The sequence below is a fragment of the Neolamprologus brichardi genome, chromosome 20 (genome assembly GCF_056152115.1).
Source record: "Neolamprologus brichardi isolate AB-2024 chromosome 20, ASM5615211v1, whole genome shotgun sequence".
In the NCBI taxonomy this organism is placed as follows: Eukaryota; Metazoa; Chordata; class Actinopteri; order Cichliformes; family Cichlidae; genus Neolamprologus; species Neolamprologus brichardi.
In genome coordinates this window covers 18498882-18523774 of record NC_142123.1, presented here as the reverse complement: position 1 = coordinate 18523774, position 24893 = coordinate 18498882, and the positions used below count along the sequence as shown (strand labels likewise).

The 24893-nt window shown below is 40.1% G+C and overlaps 1 protein-coding gene and 1 long non-coding RNA gene across 2 annotated transcripts in view; one reads left to right on the top strand and one right to left on the bottom strand.

Annotated features, from left to right (window-relative positions):
* Positions 1 to 7577: 7577 nt before the first annotated feature.
* The window catches only part of rtel1 (regulator of telomere elongation helicase 1), a 39282-nt gene continuing 21966 nt past the window's right edge, over positions 7578 to 24893 (bottom strand). Inside the window, exons 15-32 of the mRNA XM_006804304.2 lie at positions 24681 to 24762; positions 24380 to 24512; positions 23487 to 23600; positions 20446 to 20486; positions 18345 to 18430; positions 15864 to 15941; positions 15638 to 15715; positions 14158 to 14304; positions 13952 to 14067; positions 13667 to 13790; positions 13030 to 13195; positions 12576 to 12733; positions 12364 to 12459; positions 11782 to 11992; positions 10602 to 10739; positions 8470 to 8658; positions 8249 to 8377; positions 7578 to 7875 (exon numbers count right to left, since the gene is read on the bottom strand). Of these exons, the coding sequence (XP_006804367.2) occupies positions 7805 to 7875; positions 8249 to 8377; positions 8470 to 8658; positions 10602 to 10739; positions 11782 to 11992; positions 12364 to 12459; positions 12576 to 12733; positions 13030 to 13195; positions 13667 to 13790; positions 13952 to 14067; positions 14158 to 14304; positions 15638 to 15715; positions 15864 to 15941; positions 18345 to 18430; positions 20446 to 20486; positions 23487 to 23600; positions 24380 to 24512; positions 24681 to 24762 (2157 nt within the window). The 3' untranslated portion in view covers positions 7578 to 7804. The remainder of the gene's footprint in view (positions 7876 to 8248; positions 8378 to 8469; positions 8659 to 10601; positions 10740 to 11781; positions 11993 to 12363; positions 12460 to 12575; positions 12734 to 13029; positions 13196 to 13666; positions 13791 to 13951; positions 14068 to 14157; positions 14305 to 15637; positions 15716 to 15863; positions 15942 to 18344; positions 18431 to 20445; positions 20487 to 23486; positions 23601 to 24379; positions 24513 to 24680; positions 24763 to 24893) is intronic.
* On the top strand, positions 16640 to 22144 carry LOC148096960 (uncharacterized). Its single transcript, XR_015717020.1, has 3 exons — positions 16640 to 16749; positions 18320 to 18460; positions 21691 to 22144. It is a non-coding gene; the product is annotated as an uncharacterized LOC148096960 (long non-coding RNA).

The following is a 24893-nucleotide window of genomic DNA, read 5'->3' as shown; positions in this document are numbered from 1 at the left end:
GCGCTCAAACGGGATCTGCTCATCACAAATACCTTCTGGAATATCGTCCTTAATCTGGTGTTCCCACATTTCATCCAGGACACATCCTGAATGCAGTCAGCTGCATAAAGAGGACATGAAGCATTAAATCAAACCCGATGTAAGGTCAAAGGTCTTCACTTGTTTGTTGAACTAAAAATGGAATCTGGAATTCTTTCACACTGTGTTTTGCTAATGACATGTTATTCACCATCACCACCAAGTCATGCATATCAGCGTAACCAGGGACGATATTACATATTAATAAACATATAACTTTTTACAGGACTGAATATAACATCATTATGTAAAAGTCCAGAGCCTCTGTGCTTTATCTGATAATGATGTGGAGTACTTCTCGCATCACACAAACAAAGGTCACGATCATAAAGTCCTGGATTTGTCCATCTTCTGGAGCAGGCCTACAGCGGAGATTAGCGTCAGTCTTCCTGATGTTTCTGAAATGAAGTCGCTCTCAGTGGGCCAACAGAACAACAGGACAGCTGTGATGAAACAAAGGGAGGAAGCTTCTGCAAACCTCTGAACCCAGGAAACCCAGTTTGGTCCTGACGCCATGAAACTGGACACCTCATTGCCAGTTATCAGTCACTTCAACACAAAGAGCAAGACTAGACAACTAGACAAAACTAAGAAGTGTTGGTTTTGTTCAGTCTGCTCTTACTTCACACAGTGATGACCCAGGAAATGATGGGATAGATGTGAGTTACTGGCCTCAATTCAAAAGGGTTTATACTATGATACTCAGGAGTGGGTCCTTCGCTTTTAAGCTAGAGTGTAGGGCCCAATGTTTGTGTTGTGCTGGCTGCTGCACTCTGCTTGTATGTCATTTTTTTGCAGCCGCTCTACATGTACTTGTCATTTTCAACTGTATCTCTCTGACTTTGTATCCTCTGCAAGAATTTGCGTTGCATTATGTTCAAATGTTTAATAAAAACATGTATTGCTCCTTTATAAAGAAGAAAGCTTTCCAACTATCCTGATTAGTGAAGAATGTGTCATTTATGGATCTAAAGCCCGTTTCCCATTAGTAGAGATTAGATTAGATTAGATGAAACTTTATTAATCCCTCGGGTGGGTTCCTCCAGGAAATTCAGTTTCCAGTAGCACAACACCGACAGAAGTTGCATGTTACAGATACAGTAAGGGGAATGAGAGTAAGGATATAAGCATAAATATACCATATATACACATATATTAATACAGAATATATAATATGGATAAATAGGAATGCCAGTGGATTGCACATTTGAGTGAATATTGCACAGTGATTATTGCACAGTCGAATATAAGAAAAAAAACCAAATATTGCACAGTGTAAAAAAGCACTGCAGCTCAGTTGTTCCCGCCCTCCCTCTCCCCTCTAGAGAGGAGTTAAACAGTTTGATGGCGTGTGGGACAAAGGAGTTTTTAAGTCTGTTGGTTCTTGACTTTGGGAGAAGCAACCTGTCGCTGAATAGGCTCCTCTGATTGTTTACGACCGTGTGCAGAGGATGCCCAGCATTGTCCATAATGTCCAGCAGTTTCTTTAGTGTCATTTTCTCTGCCACAAGAGTGTCCAGCTTCATGCCGACCACAGAGCCAGCCTTCCTGATTAGTTTCTCCAGCCTGGATGAGTCCTTCTTTGCTGTGCTGCTCCCCCAGCACACCACAGCATAGAAAAGTACTCCAGCAACCACCGACTGGTAAAACATCCTCAGGAGCTTCCTGCAGATGTTAAAAGACCTCAGCCTCCAGAGGAAGTACAGTCGGCTTTGGCCTCTTTTATACAGGTGCTCTGTGTTGCATGAACAGTCGAGTTTGTTGTCCACCCACAGCCCGAGGTACTTGGATGTGTTGACCACCTCCACCTCCTCCCCCTCTATCTGAACTGGTAGTGGACCTGCTCTGGACCTCCCGAAGTCCACAACGACTGTTGTTATGATTTGGTGCCGTATAAATAACACTGAATAGATTTTTTTCTCATGTACAACTTTTGACATAAATATACTTCCATAAACCTTTGTCTCCTGTTAACAATGAGTTAAGCTGACCAAGTGTGTGATTACTCACAGATTAACGTCTATGACAAATTACTTGGTTGACTGAAAGTAATACATCTGTTTAATCCAACCTGCAGATATGGACACTTAATGTCATGCTGCTCAAGTCTTGTAATTAAGCTGATTTTTAAAATTGATATATACTTGGAGAGACACACACACACACACACACAATTCAATTCAATTCAATTCAATTCAATTTTATTTATATAGCGCCAAATCACAACAAATGTCGCCTCAAGGCGCTTCATAGATACAGAGAAAAGCCCAACAATCATATGACCCCCTATGAGCAAGCACTTTGGCGACAGTGGGAAGGAAAAACTCCCTTTTAACAGGAAGAAACCTCCAGCAGAACCAGGCTCAGGGAGGGGCGGCCATCTGCTGCGACCGGTTGGGGTGAGAGAAGGAAGACAGGATAAAGACATGCTGTGGAAGAGAGACAGAGATTAATAACAGATACGATTCAATGCAGAGAGGTCTGTTAATACATAGTGAGTGAGAAAGGTGACTGGAAAGGAAAAACTCAATGCATCATGGGAATCCCCCGGCAGCCTACATCTATTGCAGCATAACTAAGGGAGGATTCAGGGTCACCTGGTCCAGCCCTAACTATATGCTTTAGCAAAAAGGAAAGTTTTAAGCCTAATCTTAAAAGTAGAGATAGTGTCTGTCTCCCGAATCCAAACTGGAAGCTGGTTCCACAGAAGAGGGGCCTGAAAACTGAAGGCTCTCCCTCCCATTCTACTTTTAAATACTCTAGGAACAACAAGTAGGCCTGCAGAGCGAGAGCGAAGTGCTCTAATAGGGTGATATGGTACTACAAGGTCATTAAGATAAGATGGGGCCTGATTATTTAAGACCTTGTATGTGAGGAGCAGGATTTTGAATTCAATTCTGGATTTAACAGGAAGCCAATGAAGGGAAGCCAAAACAGGAGAAATATGCTCTCTCTTTCTAGTCCCTGTCAGTACTCTTGCTGCAGCATTTTGGATTAACTGAAGGCTTTTCAGTGAGTTTTTTGGACATCCTGATAATAATGAATTGCAGTAGTCCAGCCTGGAAGTAATAAATGCATGAACTAGTTTTTCAGCGTCACTCTGAGACAGGATATTTCTAATTTTAGAGATGTTGCGCAAATGGAAGAACGCAGTCTTACATATTTGTTTAATATGTGCGTTGAAGGACATATCCTGGTCAAAAATGACTCCAAGGTTCCTCACAGTGTTACTGGAGGCCAAGGTAATGCCATCCAGAGTAAGAATCTGGTTAGATACCAAATTTCTAAGCTTTTCAGCGCCGAGTACAATGACCTCAGTTTTATCTGAGTTGAGAAGCAGAAAGTTAGTGGCCATCCAAGTCTTTATGTCTTTAAGACACTCCTGCAGTTTAACTAATTGGTGTGTGTTATCTGGCTTCATGGACAGATAGAGCTGGGTGTCATCAGCATAGCAGTGAAAATGTATGCTATGTCTTCTAATGATGCTGCCTAGGGGAAGCATGTATAATGTAAACAGAATTGGTCCTAGCACTGAACCCTGTGGAACTCCATAATTAACCTCAGTGTGTGAAGAGGACTCTCCATTTACATGCACAAATTGGAGTCTATTAGATAGATATGATACAAACCACTGCAGTGCAATACCTGTAATACCTACAGCATGTTCTAATCGCTCTAATAGAATATTATGGTCAACAGTATCGAATGCTGCACTAAGGTCAAGAAGGACAAGCACAGAGATGAGTCCACTGTCAGAGGCCATAAGAAGATCATTTGTAACCTTCACTAAAGCTGTTTCTGTGCTGTGATGAGCTCTGAAACCTGACTGAAACTCTTCAAATAAACCATTCCTCTGCAGATGATCTGTTAGCTGTTTGACAACTACTCTTTCAAGGATTTTTGATATGAAAGGAAGGTTGGAGATTGGCCTATAATTAGCTAAGACTGCTGGGTCTAGAGATGGCTTTTTGAGTAAAGGTTTAACTGCAGCCACCTTGAAGGCCTGTGGTACATAGCCGATTATTAGAGATAGGTTGATCATATATAAGATCGAAGAATTAATCAATGGCAGAACTTCTTTGAGCAGTTTTGTAGGAATGGGGTCTAAAAGACACGTTGATGGTTTGGAGGAAGTAATTATTGACGTTAACTCAGAAAGATCGATTGGAAAAAAAGAGTCTAACTTAACATCAATGGAACTACAAGTAGCTGTAGATAATATTACATCTGTGGGATGATTATTGGTAATTTTTTCTCTAATGATAAAAATTTTATTTGTGAAGAAGTTCATGAAGTCATCACTAGTTAACGTTAAAGGGATGGTTGGCTCAAAAGAGCTCTGGCTTTTTGTCAGCCTGGCTACAGTGCTGAAGAGAAACCTGGGGTTGTTCTTATTTTCTTCAATCAGTGACGAATAGTAAGCTGTTCTGGCTTTGCGGAGGGCTTTCTTATAAAGCAACAAACTATTTCTCCAGGCTAAATGATGATCCTCTAAATTTGTGACACGCCATTTCCTCTCCAGATTACGAGTCGTCTGCTTGAGGGTACGTGTTTGAGAATTATACCACGGGGTCAGGTACTTCTGATTAGAGACCTTAGTTTTCACTGGAGCTACAGTATCCAGAGTCGTACGTAGTGAGGAGGTGAAATTATTAACAAGATAATCGACCTCTGTTGGGGTAGCGTTCAGATAGCTGCTCTGCTCTGTGTTGGTACAGGGCATTGACGATGATAACAGTGGCTGGATTATATTCTTAAACTTAGTTACAGCGCTTTCAGAAAGACATCTACTTTGATAAAGTCCACTCTCCACTGCTGCGTAATCAATTATTGTAAATGTAAATTTTATCAAGAAATGATCAGACAGGAGAGGGTTTTCAGGAAACACTGTTAAATGTTCAGTTTCTATGCCATATGTTAAAACCAGATCTAGAGTGTGATTAAAGTGGTGGGTGGGTTCTTTTACATTTTGAGAGAAACCAATTGAGTCTAACAACAGATTAAATGCCATGTTGAGGCTGTCATTTTTAGCATCTACATGGATGTTAAAATCACCCACAATAATTATTTTATCTGAGCTCAGAACTAAATCAGATATAAAGTCTGAGAAATCAGACAGAAACTCTGTGTAAGGCCCAGGTGGACGATAGATGATAACAAGTAAGACTGGTTTCTGAGTTTCACAGCTGGGGTGGACAATGTTAAGCATCAGGCTTTCAAATGAATTAAAAGTCTGTCTTGGTCTTTCATTAATTAATAGACTGGTGTGAAAAATTGCTGCCACACCGCCCCCTCGACCTGTGCTTCGAGATTTCTGGTAGTTAGAATGACTCGGGGGTGTTGATTCATTTAAGCTAACATAATCATCCTGCTGCAACCAGGTTTCTGTAAGGCAGAGTAAATCAATTTGTTGATCATTTATTAAGTCATGTACTAACAGAGACTTGGAAGAGAGAGACCTAATATTTAATAATCCACATTTCACTGTTTTACTCTTTGGTTCAGATGTGGATACTGTATTGTTCTTTCTTTGTAAATGTTTAAGTTGTTTGTTGCTGGTTTTTAGTTTGTTTTTTGTCTTTTTGGAAGCTGACACAGTCTCTATGGAGATGGGTTTTTGGGGGGGTAGCAGGAGGAGAGAAGCTGCAGAGAGGCGTGTAAGACTGCAACTCTGCTTCCTGGTCCCAACTCTGGATAGTCATGTTTTGAGGGGTTTAATAAATTTGTCCATATTTCTAGAAATGAGAGCTGCTCCATCCAAAGTGGGATGGATGCCATCTCTCCTAACAAGACCAGGTTTCCTCCAGAAGGTTTGCCAATTATCTATGAAGCCCACATCGTTTCTGGGACACCACTCAGACAGCCAGCAATTTAAGGAGAACATGCGGCTAAACATGTCACTCCTGGTCTGATTGGGGAGGGGACCAGAGAAAACTACAGAGTCCGACATTGTTTTGGCAAAGTTGCACACCGATTCAATATTGATTTTAGTGACCTCCGATTGGCGTAACCGGGTGTCATTACTGCCGACGTGAATTATGATTTTATTGAATTTACGTTTACCCTTAGCCAGCAGTTTTAAATTTCCTTCAATGTCGCCTGCTCTGGCCCCTGGAAGACAATTGACTATGGTTGCCGGTGTCTCTAGCTTCACATGTCTGAGAACAGAATCACCAATTACCAGAGTTTGACCCCCAGCGGGTGTGTCACCGAGTGGGGAAAAACGGTTAGACACATGAACGGGTTGGTGGTGTACCTGGGGCTTCTGTTTAGGACTACGCTTCCTCCTCACCGTTACCCAGCCTTTCCCCAGCTGCTTGGGGTCTGCCGGGGAACAGCTAGCGGGGCCTACGCTATCTTCGGCTGCACCAGCTACAGGGGCCTGGCTAGCTAAGGGTGAGTGCAAGGTGCGAAGCCGAGTCTCCAGATCAGTAATCCTGGCCTCCAGAGCTGCAAATATGCTACATTTGTTACAGATATCATTACCGCTAAAGGAGGCCGAGGAGTAACTAAACATCTGACACAATGAGCAAGAAAGTGCAGAAGGGACAGGTGAAGTAGCCATGGTGCTAACGGGTCGGCTACGAGCTAAGCTAGCGAAACAGTACAGAGACAGTGAGTGACAGTGAGTGAATACTTTGGCTATAAATTAGGTAGTGAGTACACAGAAAGTGTGCTTCGGATGAAGCACGTGAAGATTATACTGTGAAAAAAAGAATGTATTTAGAAGTTGTTAATTAAACTGCTAAGCAAATAAGCTACTCAGAAACACCACTGTGTTTGAGCAGGAACAGGAAGTGATACTATACCACAGAGCGAGCGAACACCAAGTGACACACACACACACACACACACACACACACACACACACACACACACACACACACACACACACACACACACACACACACACACACACACACACACACTTTATCCAATATGACTCTGGAATTTAAATATAAAATATTTTAAATGATTTCAACTTCAATCCACGTGTCAAAGATATGCAGCAGTGACATTAGTCCATTTGATGTTGGATTTTTACAATAATACAGTTTTAAGTGTACTGAGTTGTAACAGTGTTTTTCCTGATTCTTTTCCTAATAGAATGATTTGAATAAAATTCTTCCACTACTTGACATTTTCAGCTAATAACAAATATTTTTGGTAACATAGGAAATATTTACTTAACTATGCAGAGAAATATTTTAATTCTTCAGCCAGGAAGGAATGTAGAGTTCAGACAGGCAGCACAAATGATTTGTTATGTATGTTAGGCATGATTTGATCTGATTTATTCTTGTGAAACTGTGTGTGTGTGTGTGTGTGTGTGTGTGTGTGTGTGTGTGTTGGGGGCACTCTCCGCTTTCTATAAATGTAATGCTAATACTAATTATTTTCATTGGTGTATGACTTGTTTACAAATCAATAAGCTACACTTTATTGCTTCGAGCATTGCTGGACATACAAATGAAACTCAGGTCATGAGAATATTTCAATTGTCTTAAAAATGAAAAAGATTTTATTTATCCATATCAGAGTTACATTTCATCACATGGAAAAAACATCAAGAACAAGTTAAAAAAAGAAGATCTACTCAGCAGAGGAACAGACTTGTTCCTGGGATGGTCACTGAAGACAACAGACGGAAATTTAACTCACGTTAGTTTGAACTATGATACCCTGAACTCAATAAGGAACCATTCATTTAGTATTCACTTGCATTCTATCTTCTTTGGCTGCTTGAGAAATAACTGGATATCTTGCTTTGGGACCTCAAAGGAGACAAAAGAGAAGCTGGAAAACAAAGAAAAAATGCAAAAGGAAATGTTTATATGTCAGATGTCGTGTTCATTTTATTATTTAAAATCCTTTTCGTTACTTAAAAAAACATGACATCAAACACACAACAGGATGACACATGGAAACAAGTTTCCAATTTCGTTGTACTGTTGTTCTATGTATGACTGTGCAATAACAATAAAGAGTTATCTGTATCTGTCATGTGTTAAGGCGCTGACAGAAACAGAACTGAATATTCAGTTTTGTGGGGTGGGTAAAGTTATATGCCCACAGTATATTGTGAAGTGGCACCATATAAATAAAACTGAATGAATGAGAATGATTAGTCACAAGGTAAAGCACACTTTTCTAAACCACAGGGGTTTACCTTCAGGTTGTTCTTGCTGCTCCTCAATCATAACAGGAACATCAGGAGCAGAGACTGGCTGACCTATCAAGCCACCCAACATGTCTTTGTACTGCTTCTTGTGGTTAGGACGAATAAACATACCAAATCCTTAAGAAAAGGAACACAAGAAAGTTGTTTCAAACCACAAACATTTACAGGAAGATAGCAGAGAACATCTCATGATCTGGAAGAACACTTACTGACAAGAAGGCCGAAGTTCTCATCTCTCTCAGTGAATAAGTTCACTGCTGTGGTCACCAGTTTTTCATAGTTGTCTGTGTTTTTGTAGGTGTGAATAGCCTGAAAGAGCTGTGTCGATCTCTCTGCCCCAAGAGCTTTTTTCACATCAGTCAGAAAGGTAGTGTGGACTTCATTCTTTGATGCAGAACCTGATCAACATAGTTTTATGCTTAACCACCACTGACACACATTACATGACACAAGTTTTTTGTATGGGCATGTATCAAGTAAACATCATTACTGTTTGACAAAAATGCAGCATGATATGCAGAATAGGTGAAAACATCAGCTACAGGTAGACCGAGCAGTCAGCTGAGACTGCAAGACCAGGCTCACCAACCTGTGCACTGCCTGGATTGATTACAAGAAGGCCTATGACTCAATGCCCCACAGCTGGATACTGGAATGCCGAGAACTGTACAGGACCAACAGGACCCTAAGAGCCTTCATCAGAAACTCAATGGGAATGTGGCGGACAACACTAGAGGCCAACTTCAAGCCCATAGCACAAGTCACCATCAAGTGCGGGATCTACCAGGGAGATGCTCTGTCCCTGCTGCTGGTCTGCATAGGGCCTAAACCCCCTCAGTGAGATCATTGGCTGCGGATACAGACTACAGAACGGAGCAGTTGTCAGCCACATCCTGTACATGGATGACATCAAGCTGTATGCCAAGAGTGAACGAGACATCGATTCACTGATCCACACCACCAGGATCTAAAGTAATGACATTGGAATGTCGTTTGGACTGGAAAAGTGTAGTCGGATGGTAACAAAGAGAGTTAAGGTAGTGAGAACTGAACAACATTGCAGACATAGAGGACAGCTACAGGTACCTGGGGATCCCACAGGAAAATGGGAACCATGAAGAAGCTGCTAGGAAAGCTGCAACCACCAAGTACCTGCAGAGGGTCAGGCAAGTCCTGAGGAGTCAGCTGAACAGTAAGAACAAGATCCGGGCTATCAAAACCTGATCAGATAACCTGCTGGGATAATAAGCTGCCCAAAGGAGGAGATAGAAGCCACTGACATCAAGACCAGGAAGCTCCTGACTATGCATGAACAGTTTCACCCCAAGTCCAGCACCCTGAGGCAGTACGCTAAGCTAAGGAAGGAGGCCAGGGACTGTGAGTGTCAGCACCACAGTCCAGGATGAGACAACAAACAAAGGCCAGAACACTCCACGGTATGTATGGGTTGGCTGGAAGACTGTTTACTTAGCCTGGCAGGGCGAAGGACACTGTCTCAGCTGAACTATGGACACGCACACACATACATATACTGATACTGATAAGCACTCACTGACGCATCACCCTCCCTACCCCGAATCCAACGCCACCTCCAACGCTCACCTCCCCTCTGATGTGGACATCGGGTCAGTTGGAGGCGCAGTCGAAAGATTGCAGCAGTCCCAGATCAGATGTACACACTGGAACTTTTTCCCATGTTGCTTGTCTGTGTTTATTGTGCTATGGTGTGTTGATATCTGTGCATTCCTGTATTATCCTTTTGTGTTACACATTTCAATGTTTTTTTCCTCGCTACCTAGCCTGATCTGTCTCCCCAATGTGATGTTTGTGTATTGTATGTACGGTCGGCAAGGTCTGTCATCTCAGTTGTGCGCAAAAGACCTGCAACTGACAAATAAAGGCTATCTCATCTCATCACCAGCAGATAGAGGAGGTGGCTGACATCCAGAAATCCTACCAGTAGCTGGACAAAGCTGGACTGAAAGACAGCACAGAGGCACTGATCATGGCAGCACAGGAACAAGCTCTGAGCACAAGATCCATTGAGGCTGGGGTCTATCACACCAGGCAAGACCCCAGGCTGTGTAAAGATGCTCCTGAGACAATCCAGCACATAACAGCAGGGTGCAAGATGCTAGCAGGCAGGGCATACATGGAACGCCATAACCAAGTGGCCGGCATAGTGTACAGGAACATCTGTGCCAAGTATGGCCTGGAATTCGTCTTTCATGTTTAAAATGGAATATTGTGTTATTCTTCCAAAATTCTTCCTTGACATTCTTTTCTAATCCATGTATCTCACACACATTTCCAAGAACAAAATGAAGAGTGTGTTTCATACCGTTCTGCAGCATTACAGTCTTCTTCTCATCCTTGGACAGAGTGTGGTCAGGTTTGTATCCACAGCCCTTCCCTGTCAGCTCCTGGCAATTTTCATCAAACCTCTTTTTGTGATGTGGGCGAACAAACTGGTAGAAGCCTGTGACACAAGGCAGCAACAGCAGTCAACTACAAACTGTTTTGCACTAACACACTGTTATAGTGGTGCCCTGATACTGAAATCATGACTTTGACATTGATATTATTCCTGTGTAAATATCCAGACTAATAATGATGACAGTTATGTTCAGTTTTTCAAAAGTAACGTTGGGTGAGGTGTTCTTACACTACTGTGAAAAAACAGGGCCAACTACAAAGAACGATTCTATTATTGTAGAGAAATCTCTGTAAGACACAAGGCTGAAAACTCATACTGACCGACTATGATCTGCACTGTATCTAAATATGGCAATGTTCATGGGCAATTTAGGCAATCATTGACTGCAAGAGATTTTCACCCAGTTATTAAAAACAATCTTCATTTAAAATTATGTTGGTTTGTCTAACTACTTTGAGCTTCTGAAAATGCACGTTATAATTCCTTAACAGTTAAAGCAATACTTAAACTCTTTGAATTAAAGCTTATCTCATCCTTACCATGTGAACAGAGACACAACTTTTACAATTTTGCACTGTGCTCGACCACAGTAAGTTGTATATCAAATGAAACAACCTGAACGTTGCAGTTTAGAAAATGTGATTTTCATAGAAACCCTGCTTGTTAATGCATTCTGCACATATTCAAACTATCGTGCTGTGTACGATTTAAAACATACTAATTATACATATTAAAATAATTTAAAACACTTTTTTGAAAAGAGTGCAAAGACTTGTATTTGATTTGTAAATAGTTGCACTAGTTAGACACATTTTACAAAGAGCGTAAAATGACTAATCATAAATTGAGAAAACGTGTTCTGTAGAGTTCAGACGTCTGCAAAGCAGGTATACTTTATAGGTGGCAGCGTACTGTCATTCTTCAGTGTTAACTATGTGTGGTATTTTATCGTTTTAATAGCAGTGTATTGCTGTACCTTCTAGTATCACTACACAACATGCAGTGCTACCACATGCAACACCGAGGTTCAGATACGAGTCTGAATGTTCAGGTCGCTTTGTGTTTATTAGAGCAGAAGATTTACCATGGAGGAGACTCTGAGTATTAGCGTCTTCACTTAAAATTGCTGTCTCAGTCAGCAGGTGATCCAGGTCGTCGGTCTTTTTGTAGGTCTGCAGAGCCCGTATGATGCGGTCAAAGCTGACCTGACTCAGGGACTTCTTCATGTCCGCCAGGAATTTCTTAGCCCTGCTCGCCTTTCCTTCTTCAGACAAATCCTCAGAGACACTTGGCTTCTTCAATAACCATGGAGGAAAAGATAATCTCAGCAGCAGTGTAAATTCAAAAAGAAGGTTAAACAATCTGGTTCAAAGTTCACTGCCCTCTGTTACACATCTCTGTGCGTCTACAGGTAAGTCATCTGGACCAACAGCTTTTCTAGTTTTCATCCTCTTCACATCATTCTTACTAATCGTCTGCACTTTCATCAGGTGTGTGCACCATAGGTTTATTAGATAAATATTTGCTTAAAAGTTCAAATTCAGTTAACAGCAGGCCACAGATAAACATAATTATCCCAACCCTTTAAACTTTAACGATTCATCCCCAACTTTCAACAGTCAGAAAAGACGTTTTCCAACTGTGTGTTATTTAGAACACCACTTACCTGTTCTTGGACCAACTTGATTTTACGTTTTCCACCCCGCAACTCATCCTCCATCCTCTTATCGTATTGAAGAGACAGTGTGGACAAATGATTTGCCTTGAAAAGCAAAACAAGTGGAAAATCTGGTATTTAAACTTTTTTGTTTTATAGTGTAACCCCCCACCCCCCACCCCACACACACACACACGATGTGAGTTAATAAAACGAGCTACCTTTTCCTCTCCCATGGTAAAATCACTGTCCTCTCCAGTGCCGTGGTTGCCTTGCTCCAAAGCATCCAGCAGGTTGGCTGGTCTCCTCTGACTGTCCTGCACCTCACTCTCATACTCAAGGCAGATCCTGGCCATTCCACTGGCTCCACTGTTCTCATCTGATCACAAAAACAAGGGTTAAAATTAATCAAGGACTCACTTTAGAGCAGCTGTAGCTGGAGATTTTAAAACTAGTGCTTCCAGCTGTAGGTTTAGGATTAACTGGCTTAGTTGAATTTCTACCATTTATTATTGAACTCTGTGTTTCTACTGTAGTTTTTCTACATTTCAACAGCATAATGAATTCTAAAGACACTCCTGTGAAAACCTTTGCTAAACGTATCTAGTATAGCAAAAGAACACCTTCATCTTTAATAGCAAAACATCAAACCACATCCATCATCTGTGTACTCACTGAGTCTCCTCCTCTTCAGGCTGGGAAGGCAGGTGTCCAGCACTTTGGCCTTCTGGGTGTGAGACGTTTGTGAGGAGGAGCAAGAGGTGAAACTGGAGGACTGAGTGTCTGATGAACACACAGCCGCACAGCTGTCTGCTGGAGCCTTCTTCTTAACCACAGGCCTCTTAAATGTATAATGCACAAACTGTGAGTATAAGCTGACAACCTGAACTGTAACCAAGTGTCTACACACCTTTACTGCACATGTAATGAATGAAAACCAGATAAACATTGGCAGATATGTTAGTAGACATTTATTATGAAAGTAATAAGGTTGACATGGTGTTACAAAAACCCTTATCTTCACCTTTATTCCACAGAAACTCACAGAAAACACTTGACATCAAATTATAATTCAGTACGTGTCATACAGTGTACACAGTGTACACAACAGTGTCATAGCCATTAATGGAAACTCTTCAGGTAATTATTCACTTTTTGTGTTTTAAATCAAAAAGTTTTCCATTTTTTCAGTGCTTAAAAAAAACAAACTTCCCTCCAGATCAGAATCAGTACTATGAGCTGGTTCTTTAACAAAACTGAATAATGCAAGAATTTGCTGCATTGTATGAACTGTGCAGGTGCGACAACTCACCATTTTTTGTGCAATCCTGAAGAACTGCGAGACATCACGGACCACGTTGCCAAAGCTGTCACAGAGGCGCACATACGACCTCACCCACGATGGAAGTTGAGCCCGGGCATCGGCACTTTTAAATCTGTGGGGAAAGTTTTCCTTTAGTTTAACAATCATTTTTTTATCATCAATAAATAATAAATAAGGTGACCGAAGCACTTAATTGAAGCTTGTGTGCTGCTGTGTGGTATAGTGGAGGATGTTCCCACTGATGTGATGTTACAGAAGTAAACCAGCTCTGACCTCTGATCACACAAGAAGATCGCTCCATAGTCTTCCTTGTGACGAATCACTCTACCGATGGCCTGATTCACAGCTCTGAAAGCCTGCTGTTTGTACCAGTCTTGCCCTGATAAGTACTGTTCACACGCACAAAGACAGAGAGCTCAAACTACCGTAATACGACGGAGCAACTTTTTAGTGTACATCAATAGTTAATTCTCTTTCACCTTGAGCCCTCGAGCTTTCTTTCGATTCATCTCATCCAAAAATTGCATTTTCAGGATGACTCGAGGGTCGTTCTTTGGAGGGAAAGGAAGGCCAGTGATGATGACACCCCGACCATAGGTGTCTGCAAAATCCAGACCCTCGCTCGCCTAGCACAAGAAGATATCATTACAGAACGACTATTTGTGTAACCCTACACTAACATGAAAGAAAATCTGTCTATGCATCTTCTTAAATGTTTATCCAATTAGTCCCAGCATCACAGAACAGGAGGTAGCGTGCACCCTGGAAAAGCAATAAAACTGCTAACAAAGAGAGACAACCATTCACACTCACAAGCCATCATTACAAAAACATTGTGTAGTTATGCAGTCTGCCAACAAAAGAAAAAAATGATGTCACATCTTTGGCACCCTTGTCCTCTTGTGTCAACATGTCCTTTGAATATCATATACAGGTGTGGTCAGAGGTTTATTTGGTATAAAAGTCATGATTATTTGGGGCTTTTAATGATTTCTTCCAACTGCTTTATTCAGGGTGGAATGATGTTACAGCACTCATCTCTTATGACTTTCACAAAATTGAGTGCACAACTTTAAATTAATTTAGATTTTCTCTTATTCGCACTGGGTCAAAAGCATAAACTCAAATATTAACATACATCTGCTAAAATCTTTCATAACGTCTTTTAACTTGATGAGGTCAAGGCCTATAAACTCATTAGTGATCATGATCCATTACAACTACAAGATTTGTCTGGATTGACCAATACTCAGAACAATATGAAAATCCAAGGAACTCAGTAAAGAGCTAATAATGAGAACTGTAGATTTATGTCAATTGGAACATTTCTGAACTGCAAATTCCAAGATCATCAGTTCAAACAATTTTAAGTAAATACAAGTTACTCAGATGTCTCACCACTTTATCAAGCTCTGGAAGGAGACTCAAACGGTCAGCCTCAGATTGAGAAAATAGGATATTCAGCACCAACAAAATTTGCAGCTGCCCACACAGAGAAGCCAAATGATTTCTGGAGAAAAGTTTTTTGGACAAACAAGACAACGGCTGTGTTGTTGTTGACAATGAGCAGGTAGTCTAAGGAGCTTGGAAAGAAAAGTGTCTGGACTTAAGTTGCTTGAAGACGTTTCACCTCTCAGCTGAGAAGCTTCTTCAGTTCTAGGGTCAAATGCTTTTCTTTCCAAACTCCTTAGACTAGGATAACCTGGATGACTGAACCTTCACAGACAATGAAAACTGGACTGGACGAGTAAAAGTGAGGCCTTCAAACCTAAGAACACCGCGCCGACTATCAAGTATACAGAGGGATGATTTGCCTGTTGTACATTCATGCTCACGATGAGTGTACGTAAACTTCTGACTACAACTGCATACTCACTGTATACAGCTGAAGTTTTGAGGTGAAACATGATAACAGAAAACATTTTAGGACTTTTACAGACTTCATGGACAGCACCTCACCTTCCCTCGACACACAGCAAAGAAGGATCCTCCTTTGGATGCTGGATCATTGACTTTGCTGTAATAACCATCAATAACCTGGGAATAGACGGAGGCTCAAGTTTAATCAGATCTTTACTTTTTTTCCTTTTTTTTCCTATAAACAACTTAGGAAATATTTTTACATGTGAAAATGTGAATAGAGGGGTTTACAGCCAAGTGATTAGATACCTAAAAAAACACTCACGTCATTAAAGGTGCCCTTCCCTTTAGGTTCAACAAACATGGGCTTTATGTTCTCAATGCGGTTTGCATGTCCGTTAGCCTGGTGATGACACACATGCAGGAAATGATTTACAGCAGCATCTTAGATTGTTATAAATGATTCATTTGACTGCAGAGTAACATAAACGTAACATAAATAAATTGGTTCATACAGGTTGCAAGGCTTTTGACTTAATGATTAACTCTTTTGATATCTTTACATGCTATTTTTTAAATATGCATTTCTTATGTATTTCTTGCACACTTCAGAAAGCAATTCTTAGCTTCTAATTAGTATAAGAAGAAGTATTTATGTAATTGAAATAATGATGAGAAAATAAAAAAAGTAATTTGGAAGTTTAAACTATGCTTAAAATCATGATGAAGTAAGGTCACAGAGAGAAACAGACAGGATAGGATGGTAAGGTGTAGTGATTAAATGCCAACAACAGTGATTGGCCCAGACATCACCTCAGAAGATGTGACATCCAGGAAGAGAGGTGGGAGAAAGGATAACTGTTATGCCTTTTGGTCAAAAGTGAGTAGTTAGTGCATAGTCTGATTAAGTTACATAAGCAAAGTGATAAATAAGTTCAAAGTTAAGAAATATTATAAGTAATTCATGCTAAAAACAGTTAAAATGTCTGGGTTCGAAATTTGCTCAGAGTGAGTCATTATTATCACAAGCGATCTTTGTATTGTATGTGCGGGAATGGGAGCGAGGGAGCGCTCTGATCATTCGCCTATCTTTGACGTATTTTCTCCGTTAATGCTGTGAAAAGTGCTTCTGCGGTATTAAAAGAGTGAACGAGTTCATGTACACACTAAGAGTGCCCTACACGCTTGTACCTTGGGAAACGTTCGTCTTTGTGAGTATTAATGTGTTCAGAAACAACTTTTATATGTGTCTACCTGGAGTTAACTGTGATGCTAATGTAACGCACGTGTTAAGCTAGGCTAATCATTAAGTTTGTCATTAAGATGTGTATTAGCTAGCAGTTTATTTTCACTTTCTGTATATTTCAGTTACAAATAAGAAATAGCAAGGAGAAGCCTTGAGAGAGGATAAGGCTTTAAAGGATCTTCATTAAAAGCAAGAAAAGCAAGCCTTGTGTGGAAGATCTCGTCTATTTTGTTCGCTAGCTGTCTAGCTTCACATGGTCAGTGTGTGAGGGCACCATAATAACCAAGTATAATACTGTAGTGCAGAACAAATAAAGGGTTTTCCATCTGTCATCTAGAAGATGAGCAGTTAAAATAAAATAAAGTAAAATAAAAAAATTGGATCTCATAGTTCACAGTTGGAAGTTCCAGCAGAGATGCCAGAGGGATCAACTGCTGCCCAAACTATGGACTTACAATTTGGCTTAACATTCTTTGGTTCTTTCTCTCCTCAAACCCTCTCCTCTCAAAGATCAGAAGAGAATCAGCATTAGCTCCGAGTAGGTTAACTGAAAAAGTATAGTTCAAGTAATTTGATTATTTGGTTTTATGGTCGCGGAATCTGATCTCTGCTTTTTGCAGATGATGTGGTTCAGTTGGCTTCACTGGGTGATCGCCTCCAGCTTGCACTGGAATGGTTCAACTGAGAAGCGCTGAGAATGAGATGCCGATTCTCATTCCCAGCGAGTTTAAGTGTCTCGGGGTCTTGCTCACGAGTGATGGGAGAAGGGAGCGGGAGATCGACAAACGATTGGTGCTGCGGCTGCAGTGATGCGGACGCTGTACAGGTCCGTCGTGGTGAAGAGAGAGCTGAGTGTAAAAGCGAATCTCTCAATTTACTGGTGGTCCCTACCCTCACCTATGGTGACGAGTTGTAGGTACTGACTGAAAGAACAAGATCGTGGATACAAGCCGCGGAAATTGGCTTCCTCCGAAGGGTGGCTGGCCTCTCCCTTAGAGATAGGGTGAAGAGTTCAGCCATCCAGGAGGGGCTCAGAGTAGAGCCGCTGCTCCTCCACATGGAAAGGAACCAGCTGAGATGGTTTGCGCATCTGACAAGGATGGCTCCTGAGTGAGGTGTTCTGCACTGCAAGGCTACTCAGCCCCGGTTTTTCGGGTAGGCAGAGTAGACATCGGGAGGCTAAGAGACAGTTGGAACTGGACGAGTCCCCTCATCAATTGGCTCCATCTAAGCTCTCTGCAATTTTTAATACTCGTAGGCTCAGAGACTGGACTATTTAAACAGAGAGACCTGATCCAGACTTCCTGTACTGGGGTCCTGGTTCCACAGGTTCCCATTACCTCTTATTGGCTGCTGACAAGTCAACCAGTAGCAGAAGCATTGGCATAGTTGTCTCCATATTAAATTTCCAGTAAATTGATTTCTAATTTGCTAGAAAATACAAAATATAGTTCATGGGAAAACAAAAAACATCAACATAAAAGTCACTAGAAAAGCTAAAAACACCGCCCCCAAACTATTATTTCTTTCCACAGGTGACTCTGCTGACTTTCCACCTACTTTCCAGAATTCCAATGTTTTTTCCATTAAAGGGAAGGAAGGGAAAAATACTAAGAGTCCATGAGGAACCACACGGCTCAGGTTAGCTGAGGAGAGAACACAAGTTACAAATATATGTGAGTATAACTTACAAATATATATCACAATCAAAACAAAGATTTCACACTCCATATACAATCCAACATGGTAGCACTTCCTATGATAGCTCAGCAGTAATGTGGTAATAACGAGACATTAAAGGCCAAGATTGTAATAATATGGAAATAGCAAATTACTACGACTTAATCACCAGAATAATATCTAAGCAGTTTTTATTTTTTACCTCGTATCAACAGTGGTTATAGGCGAGTTGTGGTAACGGGCCAAAATTGGGTGTAATAACATAGAAAAATGAGGCAAAACCAATTAGTTACAGTAATATACTGGCAATATGGCCAATATGGCAATACCTGCTACTAATAAAATTCCTATATCTGTGCATCTGAATATGTATATACTGGCCCCTCACATTAACCTTATAATAACAAAGCAATAGTAACTTTGGCTCCGTTCACACTGCAGGTCTTAATGCTCAATTCCGATTTTTTGATCAAATCCGATTTTTTTGTCTGCTCGTTCACACTACAAATAAAATGTGACAGCAAACGCGCTCTAGTGTGAACGCTCAAAGCGGCCCGCATGCGCAAAAGAAGACGTCACACACAACGCGCTCTGTTTAGACCCAGAGCAAACATTATTTGACTGATGGCCCTTAATATAAAGACTTTGAACTTCACGTTTCCCAATTTTTGCTTTAAGTTATTTTGTTATTTACATAATAATGTAGATAACCTAATAATTATCCTTATTGCTGTTTTAGAGGAGCAGTGCTTCAAAGGATAGTTGCAGATTTCTGTCAGAATTTGCAGATTATGCAGAACAAATAAAATGTTAACGTTTCTCCAACGTTGTCTTCCCAGCAGTTTCACCGGATAGCCAGAAAGCGTTCGCGATGTCTTTGCGGGCGCTTCTCTGGTTCTGATAATTGGCGTCTTTCTTGTGTCAGTCATCAAAGACGTCATCAAAGACGGATTTATTGCGACTTGACCGTTCAAACAGCAGTCGCTTTCTAAAACATCGGATATGTATCGGATTCAGTACCACATACGAAAGTGACCCAGATCGGATTTGAAAATATCGGATTTGTGCCGTTCACACTGTCATACCATGATTGAATATGGGTCGCATGGGGTCAAAAAAATCGGATTTGATGCCTGCAGTGTGAACGTAGCCTAATGGTTAAAAAGTAGGATACTCTGTATTATAATGCTGGATTTTAATCCTGCCTTGTGTTCACAACCTTACTCTTTGTTTAAAGGTAACAATCTAAATATTATTTAATGTGGCGTATTAGTACACCATTAAACAATCTGCACAATCTGTGTGTATAATTCCTATAATTAAAAAACAGAACAGAAGAAAAACATGTCTGTGTGTTAAATGTAACTGTTATAATCATGTTATGGTTATTTTTTTATTACATCACTGGCAAATAAATTTATGGACAGTCCTAAAACATTAATCCTGTTCATATAGATGTATTATTGTCAGCAGTAGAGACATTTCGTCACTCAGGTGACTGTCTCAGCTCAGGTTTCCCCAACCTTATAAACAGTACATTTGCATAATGACTGAAACCAGCAGCACTCAGGAACAATGATCAACAACCAACGACCAAATTAACACGAGCACCATCATTAAAATAGTGATAAAAACAATCGCACACTTGTCTTCAATACTTTTGGCAATATAGTGTAGAAATAGTAATATGCTATATGTCACAGCATCAGCCAGTATTAGTAGTATTATTAAGTCTAATTAATATATTGCTATTCTTATCAGTCATTGGTTTTGCTTCATAGGCACAGGTACAAGAGTATCTTCTGTTTCCACCTTATGACCCCGTTATTGCCAAGCTGTAGTAGAAAGTGCTACTCTTAAACACAATAGCAAAAAGGTAATAAGCAATATGACATCACCATGAACAACAGAGCTAAAAGTTAACAATGTTGGTGATGTTAGCACAATCAAACGATTTCCATGCTGTATACTGTGATCTTACCAACAGTGTTGCCTAAAGACGCCATATTTTCAGGAACAAACCTGCCACACAAATTTACAGTTTGAGTTTAGCACTCAAGTAACAACTTCAAAGTCAGAACCAGTAAAATATATATGAGGTAACATATAAAAAAGGAGTTCTTCCTTCCCACTCTCACCAACTGCTACTGCAAAGGGATTGTCTGTGTCATACAAATAAGGCAGATCAGGCAGCAGGACACCGGCCCTCGAGGCCTGGAGTTCCTCAGCCCTGTTTTAGAGCATCATTGTTTACTGAGCCACAACAGCTCTTATCTCCTAGTGACACATCCTCCATAAATTGAAAAGTGTATGGGTGCCTCTGAGGGACATCTCTCTAATACATTACACCCCCTCTTTTAGCCCTCTAAAGCCTAGCCTGTTTTTCAACATCTGTAACTCCTGTAACTCCTGTCCCATCTGTTCAATTGAAAGACATCTTCGTGGTTCCTGAAAGCAGCGATACAGTGATATTTGGGTCATAACGTTAAACCCAGGCACAGTGCTGCAGCAGTCCCAAAAGACTAATGTTGGTTGAGAGAAGAGAGAGGGAGTGAGTGTGATGAAGCTCTACAGAAAACTGACATTTTATTGGGCATCTGGATTCTTTTTTTTTTTACCGTTTTGCTGTTTGTTGTTTTCTGTGTTGTTTGCTGAGATTTAGATGTGGTGCCCTGCCTGGGATTACCGTAATGACTCTAATATAACAGAAAAAGGTGATACTTTCAGAAACTGCTGGAATTTTTTGATTGCCCCATTGTTTTAAGAGTTATGGTAATTTGATCTAAAAGTCTGACCTAAACCCTACAGGAGCGCTCCCACTGGTTTTGAGGGGTTAACAAATCAGGGGTTTTTTATTTAACAAAAAAAAAGAAAGAAAGAAAAACAAACAAACAAAAACTGTCTAATGTCTTACAAATGAATCAGCACTATATTGAAAGGTTTTTCATAATAAGATAACAGTTTCCAGTTACAATTTCGATTTAACCAAGAGTTACTTAAACTCAACCAAACACGTTCTATGGTCAGTTAATGTGAAGGCCCCTTTTCTTACATAAACAGGAAATAAGGTTGGATTTTTTTCCTAGGATTTTTCTGACCCGGTTCAGTATAAGTGTTATGTATCTGTTTATTATGTATCCTGCTGTGACACTGATCTTTCCTTCTTGTGAATGTGGATCTAATAGCTCAATGCCACTGACAGCCTTTATTGTCCTTGTCGTTGTAGGACTCATCTTCCTGAAAGGACAACCTGTTGTCCAACCACAGACAGCAAGCTTGTTTCTGTTTTTCCTCAATTCCCATTTCTCTTGTACTCCCTTCATCTTTTGTGTGCATCCTGAAATATCTTAGCTACTCATGCGTTTCCAGAATGCTTGCTAGCTTCCAGGTATGTCTCTTGTATATCCTAACCATAAGTCTGGTCGTTGGGTTTTTTTTTATTATTATTATTATTATAGTAGTGTTTCCTTGCTAGCATTCTAGAATTACAATAAAATGATCTCCTTTGTCCTGTTGTGACTGCCTTAGCAGCTTCTTTTTTTGTTTGCATTGTCACCTTGTCCATTGGACTGGTTGTGACCAAGGCTTGAACTTACAAACACTTTGATTCCCTCAAAAGCTTTAAACTCATCACTGGCGTTCTGATATACTGAACACTGTAGTGTTCTGTCAGGACAAGCAAGCCAAAGTGGTGCTTTCTTTGTCAAATCTAAAAATAAACAAATTAAAACGTACCAAAGTATGTGAAAAATTAATAATGTTAATAATGCCTTTAATACATTAGCAAGGAAAGCTGTAACTATGATGGAGAAAAGAAACAGCAGTTCTGACCATGTCTGGTTTAATATAAAAGGCAAGTTGAACAGGTGAAGGCTCAGCAGCACTTTCAGATTTGCATCTATGAGAATGTCTGAATAAGTAATAAGTTTAACCTGCTGTTCTGTTTGCTTGCTAATTTTTATTTTGATCATGTAAACAATATACAAAAGTTCATTTAGCAAAGATTCAGTTAGATATCAAAAAGAAGTTTAAGAAGTGCAAACGTATTTAATCCCACCACTTAATTAAGGTGAAACCAGTGAACAGTAGAAGTAATGTCCAGTCTAATACCTGCTTTGCCTTGTTTAGTATTGCAATACTTATTGATACTTTGGAATAAATATCTTATGTAAGCTCTCCAGTTAAGTCTTTGATCTATTATTACCGCAAGAAATCCATTTTCATTGACTCTTTCAATATCAACACCATTTATTTGAAGCTTAACATTTTTAGTTAAACTGCTATTTCCAAATAACATATTTTTAGTTTTATTCAAATTTAATGACAATTTGTCTTTATCAAGCCAAAGCTTCAATTTAATTATTTCATTAGTTATCTCATCCAACAAATGCTGCAGTTGCAAGTTAGTCTGGATCCATGTACTTAATGGTCTCAGTTCCAGTTGATCATATTCTGCAATTGTCTGACTGATGCAACTGTTTTTTTTCCCAGATGTAGCCGAGTTGTTTATTTCAGTGTGTGTCAGTATTTCAGTGAGTGTGTTTTCATTTTTGGTAATATAGTAGAAACAAAGTAGATAATCTGGAATCTCATGTCTTGTGAACACTGATTTTATTGCTACTATGACTCTTCCACTTTATGTGCTTAGCTTGATAATCTCTGAATAGCTCTATATAAGAATCAGCTTATTTACAGTTTACCTCTAATGCACAACAGTCTGATTGTTGGAGTGTTCATTCTAATATTTGTCGTGCAATACAAAAGTGCCTTGAGAAGACAGTTTTCCTGAACTAGTGTTATATAAAAGTGAGTTGAAGTCTTCCACACACACAGCAGGATTTTACTTGACTTTCTAATAAATCAAAAGATGTGAAAAAATATGGTTTGACAACTTTTCCCCAGAGGTCAGAGACTACCATGAGCTAAATGAGTTTTGCCATGCAACTTTATTTGTATTTAGGCACATGGCAAAACTTGACCGACCCGTTAAAAAGTAATCACACGCTAAAAAAGAATACCGACCTCCGATCAAACGCTGAACTTAAGTGCGCTCCATCAGGCCCTTGTGCAATGATGCTCACAAAGATCTGGTCCCGCTCAATCACATGGTTGTTCTCCAGACGTACTGGGAATTCTCTGTAACAGCAGGAACAGAAACTCACTGGCATATAGAGATGCATTACAGTAAACATATTTGGCCCAGATACATGCATAACACTGTTTCATTAGGGGCTGCACTGACAATCAAGTGAATACACTAAAGTTACGAGTTATTAAATCCACCTACGGTGTCAATTTAAAAGTCATACACCAACCGCTTCATGATTTATCACATTCACAAACCTGTGTGTCCACACCATCCACCTGCCAGGTTTGGGGACAATCACACCCTTAAGGGGTAAAAACTGCCTGAAACCTCTGAACAGATAATGCAATCGTTTGGACATTCTGACTGTTTAATTTAAAATCCAGGTGTGGTTACAACATTTTCAAAACACATTAACTTTCCAAAAACCTACATGTTACATGTTTTAGATGTAATTCATCAGCAGGTGCCATACTGCCTTTGGGTGCTAACAAATGAACACAGGTCTGTCTAATGTCAGAGTCATTCTTAATTATTGACAGATAAATGCAACATAATGTATCAGCATTCCTGGTTTATCCATGTTAAAGACCACTTTTTATGCTGAGTCTTCTTGCTTTAAAACGAATCATTAACTTTCATGGTGAGTGTAGTTCACTTGTTACAAAAATCACCAAAGCTTTACATTTGAAGAATAGTTCACTGTAGACAGTGTTCAGCCTAAACAGGTATAAAGGCCATTGTGGTTTTGTTTTATTTTAATGAGCTGCTATTCAGGTGGGAAAAATGTAACTGTGCAGCTGTGCAGTCAGAGTGACCGCTAACTTACATTCTCATCTCAGATGTGAAAGACGACAGGGGAGAGAGGGTACCACTGGTCAGAATGATGCAGCGAACGCCTTGGTTCACCAGGTCCTGCATACTGAAGCCCGGAGAGAAGCACCAGTAACTCAGAATATTGCCTGCAATATGCAGAGAAACAAATCACATTTACTTACAGTACAAATAGTTCATACACTCATAACAGGGTTCACATTCTGACCTAAATGTATAAAGAAAATATCATGATATTACATTCAGTTCATGTGACTCCATGTAACCCACCAACGTGTCACGCTGTGCATCGTTACCTTGTTTTTTTGATGAAGATGAAGCCCACACGTCAACACTCCGTTTCTTTTTGTCAACGCTGGTGTCCCGATGGATATGAACCTGAGCCAAACACATGACCCAAGCTCATCATTAGTCATTTCATTTAAAAAAAAAAAAGAAATTAAACATTTAAGATGCCGAAACAATGGTTACAGTTTCAGTTACTTCTCAATCAAGCGTGGCAAAGATAT